The 12,638-nt window shown below is 42.5% G+C and overlaps 1 protein-coding gene across 3 annotated transcripts in view; it reads right to left on the bottom strand.

Moving 5' to 3' along the window:
• Window positions 1–12,638, bottom strand: part of TTF2 (transcription termination factor 2) — an 87,137-nt gene that overhangs the window by 21,076 nt on the left and 53,423 nt on the right. For all 3 annotated transcript variants that reach the window (XM_085890728.1, XM_085890730.1, XM_085890729.1), the window contains 5 exons: window positions 9,328–9,475; window positions 9,165–9,237; window positions 8,671–8,861; window positions 8,430–8,562; window positions 4,884–4,975 (listed from right to left, as the gene is read on the bottom strand). In XM_085890728.1, the coding sequence (XP_085746854.1) occupies window positions 4,884–4,975; window positions 8,430–8,562; window positions 8,671–8,861; window positions 9,165–9,237; window positions 9,328–9,475 (637 nt within the window). The remainder of the gene's footprint in view (window positions 1–4,883; window positions 4,976–8,429; window positions 8,563–8,670; window positions 8,862–9,164; window positions 9,238–9,327; window positions 9,476–12,638) is intronic.

The raw sequence follows: 12,638 nt of genomic DNA, 5'->3' as shown, positions 1-12,638 counted from the left end.
GCGCGGAAACTCGCAGCTCGCGCACCTTGCACCTTGCCCGTGACGTCATGGCAGCTGTTCGTGTACCTCGTCCCTCTTGGACGGTACCATCCGGCAGGGATTCAGCCTCCTGCCGCTGCGTGCTCCCTCATGCCCACCGTCATCTCCCTTGAATACCGCGACCTCACACACGCTGTCCCTCTCACACACCGTGCCTCATCCACACACGGCATGCTGGGAGGCACGCACTTCGGCACACTCGCAAGAACACACCTCGACACCACACACACCGGGACAACCACGCTGGTGATTTGCGTCACCTCTCGGGCTCCCGGGGCCTCCGTACCCCCCAAGCTCCTCGTGCACGGGTCCGCAGAACTCGCCCCCTCAAACCCGCTCGACATGACCGAACCCATCTGGTCGTGACTCGCTTCAAGGGAGAATAGCGTCTCCCTCCATTCCCGAAGGAGGCTATCCAGCTGCTCACACCGGGTCCCTAAACAGTCCGCCAGCTCCCCCTCATGGTCCTCCACTACCTCAATGTGTGTGTGTTCGTCCTTAACGTGTCTATTTTTTCTAATTCATTCTCAATTCGGTCTATCTCCCGTGTCTCGAGCAATACTTCTACCTCCCTCGTTGTCTCTGTTACTTCCCTCGTCTCCATTTTCAGGGTTTGTCCTAATCGTTATTTCATCCGATGAGTGATGTCAATGAAGTCCCGCACCATTAACGTTCCTCCCTTTGGTGATGTCACACCTCACATTATTGCGCTGTTCCATTTCCTGGCTCTTTTTGAGTCGTTCATCCTCTCAGAGCTTTTTGAGTTGTTCGTTCTCTTTCCTGAGTTTTTCGATCTCCGTGGACTCAAATTTTGCTCTCCCCTCGAGCTGGTTAATTTCAAATGCGTACAGTTTTTGTTTTCTCTCCCACTCTTCCTCATGCTCCTCATGGTTCAATCTCATAGTTTCTTTCAATTGGCCGAGCTCCTTTTGCTGTTTCGTTCGTTGTTCTTTCATTATCTCTGCGTACCTCAACCTTGCTTTCTCCTTAAGTAGCCCTTGTCCTTCTTTTTGTTTCATTCCTTGTTCTTTCACGATCTCCACGTACCTCAACCTTGCTTTCTGTTTTAGTTGTTCTTTTCTTTCTTTTTTAATTTCTTTCATTCCTTGTCCCTCATTCTCCAATCTCATAGTTTCCTTCAATTGGTTAACCTCAAATTCATGTTCTTGTTTTCTATTCCACTGTTCCTCTCATTCTTCCCTCTCCACTCTCGTCTCCTTCAATTGACTGATTTCTCCTTCCTGCTTCATTCCTTGCTCCTTCACTTTCTCCTCGTACTCCAACCTATTTTTTTTTTCCTTTTGTTGTTCAGTTTCAAATTCATACTCTTTCAGTTTTTGATTCCACTGTCTCTCTTGTTCCTCATTCTGCAATCTCGTTATTTCCTTCAATTGACTGATTTCCTTCTCCTGTCTCATTCATTCTTCCATCATTACTCTTTCTTGCATCTCATTCTTTACTCTGGCCTTCGCTTCCAGCTGTTCGATCTGTACATTGTGGTTCCTTAACATTTCATTTTTTGCTGTCGTTCTTTCTTCTTTCACCATCCTCAGTTCTTTTTGTAGTTCCCCCTCTGTTTTGGTGTTCCAGTAACCCAGAAGCTTTTTCCATTAATTACTTTCTCAATTTGCTTGCTTCCTCCATGCTTTCCGTACCACTTTCCAATGCTTCCCTCCTCAATTTGTCCATTTTGTCACCGTATTCCTCTAGTTTTTCCTGCCATTCCCCATCTCTTTCTATTGTTCTTTCCAGGCTTTTTTTCCGATTGCCTGTTCTTATCTCTTCCTTCAATCGTTTTATTTTTAAATCGTGTTCACATTTTTTCTCTTCCAACTGTATTTCGCTCACTCTCCCCTTGAGTTCTTTGAACCGCCTTGCCCCCTCCAATATTTTTCCATTAGTTGTTTTACTTCCAAATAGTGCTCCTTTTGTTTCTTTTCGAGCTCGGTTTTCCATTCTCCCTCCAATTGTTTCCGAAGCCCGCCTGCGTCGCCTGCCATGCCCACATGGTTTGAAACGGTTTTCGGGAGCACTCGTCTCGTGTCATGCCGTTCGTTGTGCCAATAATAGCGGCCCGCTCACGCCTCGCGGCCGCACTTCAGCGCGGCACGCCGCCATCTTGCGACTCCGTTTGCCGGCAAAGTTCGTGCTCAGAATATGAGGGTGAGCTCCCCCAGAAAGAACCATCCCGGGCCATGGATTCTACATTACTACACATATACATTTCTACCCCCGGCACCCGCTCGCCTTCAAATGCCATCTTATTTCTCCTCAGGGATTAATTTAGCTTTGCTCGTAATTTGGGGTGGGGGGAGGGGGACGGAAGGGGGGGGTTGCTTCACACACCCCTGGTCCGATCCCCGTAAATTTAGTTGGAGACCGAGGTGGATTCGAATCCCACACTCCTGTACACCAATGTTACGAATTTCGCCTGCCCGGCGTGCGATCGGCCACGCGACTCGAATGGCGACCGCGTCGCCCACCGGAACGGACAATTCAGTCGTGACCCTTTTGGAACCACCGCCAAGGAGCTAGTCACGGGTGGGGGTTTCACCTCACCACAACCCAGTCTGCATTCTACCTGCGCGAAATAGGGTGAATCGCCGAAAGTCAAAATACCTAAGTACCCGCGCGGATAACCTACAGAGGGGTTGTACCACGCCGCAGGTAGACTCCGGACACAAACCGCTTAAGCCGTTCGTTTCGTACTGCAGGGATTACCGAGCGGAGTTATCATCGACCTCAACGGTTCAGATTATTTACCGGGTGTTTAAACCAACTACCAATCCCTTACGTGCTGAAAGATGGAACTTTCAATGAAATGAAAGGGACGAAATGAAACGGGTCACAGTTACCAAGCACATTTAATACGGACACACGGAAGCACGTATTTTACAGTCATACAAAAGAAACAAAAGCAAGAACAACGCAGAGTAAATACCGAATAAAAGGCAATGTACAAGCACTTAATCACTTTCTACTTTACGGACTGGCGCCACACACGCATTTACACAAAACCCCAAAGAAAAGAAAGGACTTCCCTTTGGTGCGGCCATCGAGACATCCTCCCGCAACCTCAACTCCGAGCTCCGTCTCCTTCGCCGTCCTCCACTGCCGACTCGACCTGACTCGACGACGACACAGCTCGACATTCCACGAGCTCCTCGGGCTCCACACCGACGCAGAGACACTCGACCACGACGACAGTTCGGCGACGACCCAACAACGACTTCAGACGGAGGCAAGTTCCACGAGTCAGGCGAGTTCCACGCGACAGAGAGAGAGAGAGAGCGAGACTTCAAGCCACCCAACGCTCGCGTCTTTATCCCAAGCTTGACTCTCTTCTCAACTCCACCCGCGCGTTTCAGCCGAAGCTCAACTCTCTTCTCAACTCCACCCGCGCGCGTTTCAGCCGAAGCTCAACTCTCTTCTCAACTCCACCCGCGCGCGTTTCAGCCGAAGCTCAACTCTCTTCTCAACTCCACCCGCGCGCGTTTCAGCCGAAGCTCAACTCTCTTCTCAACTCCACCCGCGCGCGTTTCAGCCGAAGCTCAACTCTCTTCTCAACTCCACCCGCGCATGTTTCAGCCGAAGCTCAACTCTCTTCTCAACTCCACCCGCGCGCATTTCAGCCGAAGCTCAACTCTCTTCTCAACTCCACCCACGCGCGTTTCGTTCACGTTCCGCCCCCCTTTCTCACAAACCCCCCCCTTCTCAACTCCAGCCCCTCCTTCCCGAACATGCTGGAAACTTCCAGAAGGAGGGGTCTCCCGCCCAATCGGCGATGCTCGCACCACCGTGGCATTCTTCCCCTCCCTCGCAGGGTGAAATCCACCGCGGCGGCGCCATTCGTTCGGGGGAGGGGGGAACGGGGGCCGCCTGCTTTCCCTCGAAGGCCAGGCCTCTGGTAACCGTGTGCCGAGTCAGAACGTGGTGGTTGTTGAGGTGGCGTGGTTTGGTGGTTGTTGTAGTGGTGGCCTGGTTGGTGTTGTTGTAATGGTGGTGTTGTTGGTGGTGGCGATTTGGTTGATGGGGTGGTGCTTGGTCCAAAATAACGACAGCAAAAGAAAAACGGCAATCTCAAAGAGTCGCAGCCCGAATGAATCACACATATTCCCTCTACACAACGGGTGTGGGCTAACTACATATGAACTTATCGATATATCTCATCTGAGGACCTTTCTGGTGTATTGAAAATTTCTACACCCATAACAATATATATATATATATATATATAAATATATATATATATATATATATATATATATAAATAAAATAATAATGACCGTTTTTACAGCCATTTTTCCCTGCTGTGCAGGGGTTAGGCTTTTTCTTGAGGAAATGTTTTATGGCTGGATGCCCTTCCTGACGCCAACCCTGGTCGCCTCTTACGACACACAGGGATATGGTATACCTATTCTAACCGGGGCATACACCGGGACCAGTACACTGGTACTCACTTCGCCGACCTCAGTTGGATGACAGGCTGAGTCAACCCCCTGGTGTTAATTCAGCAGCAAACGGGGCTTGAACTCAGGACCCTGGGATCCCAAGCCGCCACCCTAACCACAAAGCCAACACCAGGCTTTTATATATATATATATATATATATATATATATATATATATATATATATATATATATATATATATATATATATATATATATATATAATCACTTCACCAAAATCTAATCAATTCATCCTTGACACCCACCCAACCTGTCCAACAAGTTTCGTCCAAATCTGTTCATAACTTTTTGAGATATCCTGTTCACAGACAGAAAGACATCAAAATATAACCACCGTCCACCTTCGGTGGCGGAGGTAAGAATCATGGCCTCACCTTAATTGCATGAAAAGTGTGCTGTAAACATCCTGCTCCTCAGCGGAGAGGCAAAGAGCGTGTGTGTGCACAGAGCGACCAGGTAGGTTAACCTGCAAAGCAAATGAAGAATCACCACATTGTCATGGTAGGCTTTCACTTTATTGCACTTTTAAATTTGGTGAATGAGCCTTCATTGAGTCTTGAAGAGGCTATGCAATGATTAGAACATCTGCTCTGAGTCTGGGAGGTCTGTGGTTCAAACCGCACCGGAGTAACACTAAAAACTTGAAAAATAGTACGTGCTGCTTACTTGCTTGATGTTCAGCATACTATATATATATGAACAAATTCATCGTAAAAAAGAAGAAAGGATAGAGCATGGCAAAAAACATCGGTTGCCAATCATAGCACAAGCTTCAATGGGTCTAAGGTCCTCCTCCTATGTTCAAGTTCCATATAAGGGAACTCATAAAATGATTAGCCCCTGCTGGACTTTGTCCAAAACGGCATCTCACAGATTTGATCTGGATTTTCGTGTCAATACGTGCATGCGTCTGCAACCATATCTCGGACGTGTATGAACCGATTTTATTCGTACTTTGCACAAAAACAATACATCATGATATGCATATGCAGTATGCACATCATTTCTTTTTCCAATATCAGATCCAAGATGGTTGGCTGGCAGCCATTTTAGTTTTATTTTATTTTTTTTTAACCCGGTGTTGAACACATGCTTAACCATTTATCAGACATGAATTTACCGATGTTGTTCAAACTTGACACACAGATAATGAATGATGGCTTACATAAGCGTGTCTAATTTTCTCGATCAGATCCGAGATGGCCGACTCGCAGCCATTTTAGTTGTAAAAAAAGCCCACGTTGACTATATGTCCTCAACCATTTCTCGGACATGCATTTCCCGACGTTCAAGCTTGGCACACAGATACACTGAACAACAAATTTCAAAATTTTTTTTTTACTGGAGATGTGTAAAGTGATTAAGACTAATTTGGGTACGCTGATTTCAAAAATCATAACCGTTTTGCTGTATCACGTCAGGATTTTCAGGAACAGAAATATTCCCATTGCCGAGAAGTCAGGATTTCAATGAAATTTACATTCGTCTTTAACATGTCTATTTCGTACAATTGTTGTTAACTTGTGTTATATTTCTTTCTTTCAGATAAAGATGAGTAGGCGTTCCTGTACCAATCATCCTGACAACTTCTGTTATGTCTGTGGTCGGTATACCAAAAAAGATCAACAGCGAAGTATATCTACAGCAGTGAAAATGAAGGCCGCCTACTTTCACTACTTCGGGTGTAAGGTGGGGGACCAAGAACAGAGCTGGGCACCACACATCTGCTGCACAAGCTGTCACACAACCTTGACTCAGTGGTTGGTGGGCAAGCGCGCGAGCATGCCATTTGCGGTGCCCATGATATGGCGTGAGCCGCAGAATCATCATGATGATTGTTATTTCTGCTGCACAAGCATCGCCGGCTTCAACAAGAAGAATAAAGGTCACATCAAGTACGCTGACTGCGTCTCTGCTCGTAAACCTGTGCCTCATGATGACGAGAACCCCGTTCCAACACCTCCAGCTGATCAGAACATAGCTGTAAGCAGTGGTGAAGAGGATGGTGATGATGAACCTTTTGAACCCGACACTCAAGAATCACACCTTCTGAACCAGGGAGACTTAAATGATCTTGTAAGAGATCTCTCGCTGTCAAAGGCGAAGGCAGAGCTGCTTGGATCAAGGCTGCAGCAGTGGAATCTACTTGAACCTAACACCAAGATATCCTTGTTCAGAGCACGTCACAGAGACATGGCTGAGTTCTTTGAGATGGAAGACACGATGACATTCTGCAGTGACATCAACGGTCTGTTGAAAGAACTTGGGTGTGATCACGATCCTGCAGACTGGCGCCTCTTCATCGACTCGGGGAAGAACAGCTTGAAGGCTGTTTTGCTCCACAATGGCAACGAGAAACCATCAGTCCCAGTGGCTCACGCGTTCGGCATGACAGAGACCTATGAGACTATGCGGCAGCTGCTTGATTCCATCAAGTACAATGACTTCAACTGGCACATCTGCGGAGACTTGAAAGTGGTGGCGTTGTTGTTAAGGCTGCAGTCAGGCTACACGAAATACATGTGCTTCCTTTGTCTCTGGGATAGCAGAGACGACAAGAATCACTGGACGAAGAAAGATTGGGAAGAGCAAAAAGAGCATGTACCTGGTCGACACAACGTGAAGCATGTCGCCCTTGTCGACCCAGCCAAGGTTTTCCTTCCACCACTCCACATAAAGCTCGGCTTGATGAAAAGTTTTGTACGGGCAATGGATCTGAATGGGCGTGGGTTTTTATACCTCAAGGAAAAGTTTGGCAACACCTTGTCGGAGGCAAAGATCAAGGCTGGTGTCTTTGTTGGACCGCAAATCCGACAGATTATGAAGGACGAAACTTTTCCGACAACTCTAAACCCCAAAGAGCTGGCAGCGTGGAGGAGCTTCAAAGCTGTGACGGACAACTTCTTGGGGAACGAGCGCGCGGACAACTATGAAGAAATAGTGCAGCAGCTGCTGGAGTCCTTCAGGAAACTTGGCTCCAGGATGTCCCTGAAAATCCATTTCCTACACCAGCACCTGAACTTCTTCCCTGACAACTTGGGAGCAGTCTCGGACGAGCACGGCGAGCGATTCCACCAAGAGATTTCACTCATGGAGACGCGTTACCAAGGGCGGCACAACCCGAACATGATGGGCGATTTCTGCTGGTTCCTGCATCGTGAAACTGACACAGAGCAGCACAAACGCAAAGCCAAATGCCTAAAGCATTTTTAATTACATTCTAGTGGAGTTTTTCTGTAATTTCTATAATTTTGAAGCATTCATGATGAAATAAATGAATAAATGAATTTTTGTAAATTTCATTGAAATCCTGACTTCTAGGCAATGGGAATATTTCTGTTACTGAAAATCCTGACGTGATACAGCAAAACGGTTATGATTTTTGAAATCAGCGTACCCAAATTAGTCTAAATCACTTTACACATCTCCAGTAAAAAATTTTTGTTGTTCAGTGTAATGAATGATGGCTTACATAAGCGTGTCTATTTTTCACGATCAGATCCGAGATGGCCGACTGGTGGCCATTTTGTTACTTAAACGCGTCCCCAACCATTTATCCGACATGCATGGTCCAATTTTGTTCAAACTTGGCGCACGCACAATACACAACGCCATACACTTGCGCCCAGTTATATTTTGTGATCTGATTAAAGATGGCCGGCTGGTAGAACGGCGACAATTTCAGTTGTTCATAAATATGGGCTAGCCCTTTAACTCCATACAGCACAATTACTAAAGCAACGGGAGCTATGACATTTTATGTCTTTATTACTTGTCATTATAGACATAGAAAGACAAATTTAAAACCGGTTCACCTTTGCTCCGGTTATTATATGATATTTGGGGATGCAACTTTGAATGTAGAGTGACAAATGGTCTAAGCATCAGTGGAGAAAGTGTACATCCAGGCAGAGACAAACCAAATGATCTTTTGTCCTGTGTAGCAAGAGGCTGCGAACCAATATTTTGAGACGCTCTCGAGCCTTGGCTGTCCCGCTGTCCACTTTGCTCTTCCAAACTTGAAGGTCATCAAATGGGTCACAGCGGAGGAACCTGGAGTTGGAGGAACCGGGACATCAGCCCCCCAAAACAGATTTCAATGATATACGTCACCCCACAGACCAAGAATGAAAAGCAGAACGGTCATAAAGATCACTTCACCTGAAGATAGAGTACAGATCCATCAAGTTGTTTTGGATCGGTGTGCCAGTGACCGCCCAACGAGCATCAGCATGGAGCCTGCAGATTGCCATGGTTGCCTGTGCCTTTGGGTTCTTGATACAATGAGCCTCGTCCAAAATCAAACGTGTCCAACGGACACAAACCAAGGAACTAGTAATCTTTTCTGCGTTCTTGAAAAGGCCAAGGGGGGTGGGGGGGGGAACGTGTTTTTGTTCCTTGGTAACCTTATTATAATGCATCAAAAATGATGACAGAATGATCATCAACAGAGAAAAGGCTGTCACTCAATTCAGATTTTACACAACAAATGTTAATAATTTCATACACAAAGACTGCAAAAACAGAGATGGATAAACATCATGGTCATGATTTGATCGCGAATTGATAGTTTCGGAAAACAAACTCTTTGGCAATCAAATTAAAGCTCTGACACACGAGCCATTTGGAAACGTGGATTGAATCGACGGGTTTACCTCACTATCTTCCCCATGAGCTTCTAACGCCACAATCTTGTACGTTGTGAGAACAATGTCAAACTTCGCCAGCCTGGGGGAGGAGGGGCAAGTTAAAAATGACCAAACTAGTCGAATCATCATTCAGCGTGCAGTAAAGTATGAAAGCCTGGCTGGACCGCACCGCTTGGTGTCCTTTGTGCGCTGTGGGCCGTGATAGAGGACAACGGTCATTAGATGGGGCTTCGTGCGTCTCTCGATCTCTTTATACCAATGATGGAGCAGTGAAGCTGGACAAACCACCAAGGTCCCTCCCACCAACTCAGAAGATCCTGCAAGATTAAAAATAGAATGAAATGTCTGACACTACATCATTCGATTTATAGATAAGAGTTTGGGAAACAAAGTAGTAGCGTTTTTAAGAGGTTATTCATATTATGGGATGTCTGCTGGAGCTTTTGGTTACCATGGAAACACGGTCATGGAGTTTCTTCAAACATTAGAAATGATATGCTGTGCCGAGTGACCAAAAATCAATGAAAGGTGGAGGAGAAATCTTTAAATTCGTTTTACTTTCAACCAGGCAAAATATGATCCAACATATGTGGAAGGGAATATGGTATGCATCATGGAGTAAGGGAGTACAGTACTCTATACGGAAGGATGACAAAGGGAAAACAAAATTGGCCGCCCCTTCAAAATGATGCACTGAAAAGTTGCTGTTGAGTGGGCTCCGTCAGTATCGATTTTTTTCTGATGGGCTCATAACACCAGTATAAAAATACATATTTAAATTATTAATTTTTTATGCAGGTTATACAAAAATGACGCAGTGGTCCAACAGTCCATGACGTATTCATACGTGACGTACACATCATTGACACACGGTAATTTTTCAAAGTAGTCTCACATCGAACACCCCCCCCCCCCATGATGAGAACGATTATTTTACTTCCAACTTCAACTTGTATTAAAAATAATTTTGTTTTAAAGTGAGATCAGTGTTTGGTAATCGACACAGGCTTTCGAAAGCAAACGAGATTCATATAAAATAATAACCAATTGGCAAATGCTTTTAAAAACAGCCATGAGGGAAAAGAAAAACGCGATTGCTTGCACGGTGCTTGGGTGGTGAGGTCAAAAGTTAAAACCTTCCAGGTGCGGCTTCACATCATACGTTCCACTGTTCCTTGTGAAGCCGAGTGCATCAAAGCGATTAAAAGAACGTACAGTATTTAAAGATCATAAACACCTTTCTTCAATTTGTTGATGAACCGATTTTTTTTTCGGTATACAAGTATTTTCAAAATTCCAATACTGGTATATCAATGTGAAAAAAAAAATATATATATATATATATCGGTATAACTAGTATCATCGAAATGAAAAAAAAACAAAACAAAACATACCGGTATAACTAGTATCATCGATATGAAAAAAAAAAAACAAACAAAAAAAACAACATACCGGTATAATGAGTATCATCGATATAAAAATTATACAGGTATAACTAGTATCAGCGATATGAAACATTATGCAGGTATAACTAGTATCATCGATATGAAAAATTATACAGGTATAACTAGTATAATCGAAATGAAAAATTATACAGGTATAACTCGTATAATCGATTTGAAAAATTATACAGGTATAACTCGTATAATCGATATGAAAAATTATACAGGTACAACTAGTATAATTGATATGAAAAATTATACCCGTACAACTCGTATCAGACATGAAAAATTACACAGGTATAACTCATATCATCGACATGAAAAATTATACAAGTATAACGAGTATCATCGATATGAAAAAATTATACAGGTAAAACTCGTATCATCGATATGAAAAATTATACAGGTATAACTCGTCTCATCGATATGAAAAATTATACAGGTATAACTCGTATCATCGATATGAAAAATTATACAGGTATAACTAGTATAATCGATATGAAAAATTACACCCGTACAACTAGTATCATCGATATGAAAAATTACACCGGTATAACTAGTATAATCGATATGAAAAATTATCCCCGTATAACTAGTATCATCGATATGAAAAATTATACTGGTATAAAGAGCATAATCGATATGAAAAATTATACAGGTTTAACTAGTATAATCTATATGAAACATTATACAAGTATAACTCGTATCATCGATATGAAAAATAATACCGGTATAACTAGTATAATCGATCTGAAAAATTATACCCGAATAACTAGTATCATCGATATGAAAAATTATACTGGTATAAAGAGCAAAATCGATATGAAAAATTATACAGGTATAACTCGTATCATCGATCTGAAAAAATAATACCGGTATAACTCGTATAATCGATATGAAAAATTATACAGGTATAACAAGTATAATCGATATGAAAAATTATACCGGTATAACGAGTATAATTGATATGAAAAATTATACCCGTATAACTAGTATCATCGATATGAAAAATTATACAGGTATAACTCGTATCATCGATATGAAAAATAATACCGGTATAACTCGTATAATCGATATGAAAAATTATACAGGTCTAACTAGTATCATCGATATGAAAAATTATACCGGTATAACTGGCATAATTGATATGAAAAATTATACCCGTATAACTAGTATCATCAATATGAAAAATTATACAGGTACAACTCGTATCATTGATATGAAAAATTATACCCGTATAACTCGTATCATCGATCTGAAAAATTATACCCATATAACTCGTATCATCGATCTGAAAAATTATACAGGTATAACTCGTATCATCGATATGTAAAATTATACCTGTATAACTAGTATCATCAATATGAAAAATTATACCGGTATAACTCGTATCATCGATATGAAAAAATTACACCAGAAGAACAAGCATACTCGATATGAAAAATACCAGTATAACTAGTATAATCGATTTGAAAAATTACACCGGTATAACTGGTATCATCGATATGAAAAAATCATACCTGTATAACTGGTATCATCGATATGAAAAATTATACCGGTATAACTAGTATCATCAATATGAAAAAATTACACCGGTATAACAAGCATAATCGATGTGAAAAATACCAGTATTACTCGTATCATCGATTTGAAAAAATATGCAGGTATAACTCGTATCATCGATATGAAAAATTATACCGGTATAACTCGTATAATCGATATGAAAAATTATACCCGTATAACTAGTATCAATATGAAAAATTATACTGGTATAACTAGTATTATCGATATGAAAAATTGTACAGGAATAACTGGTATAATCGATATGAAAAATTATACAGGTATAACTCGTATCATCGATATGAAAAATTACACCGGTATAACTTGTATAATCAATATGAAAAATTATACCCGTACAACTAGTATCATCGATATGAAAAATTACACCGGTATAACTAGTATAATCGATATGAAAAATTATACCCGTATAACTCGTATCATCGATATGAAAAATTATACTGGTATAAAGAGCATAATC

Source organism: Eptatretus burgeri, chromosome 8 (assembly GCF_056783735.1).
Source record: "Eptatretus burgeri isolate ZD-2024b chromosome 8, Ebu_testis_v1, whole genome shotgun sequence".
NCBI lineage: Eukaryota > Metazoa > Chordata > Myxini > Myxiniformes > Myxinidae > Eptatretus > Eptatretus burgeri.
This window is presented reverse-complemented; position numbering and strand designations above follow the sequence as displayed.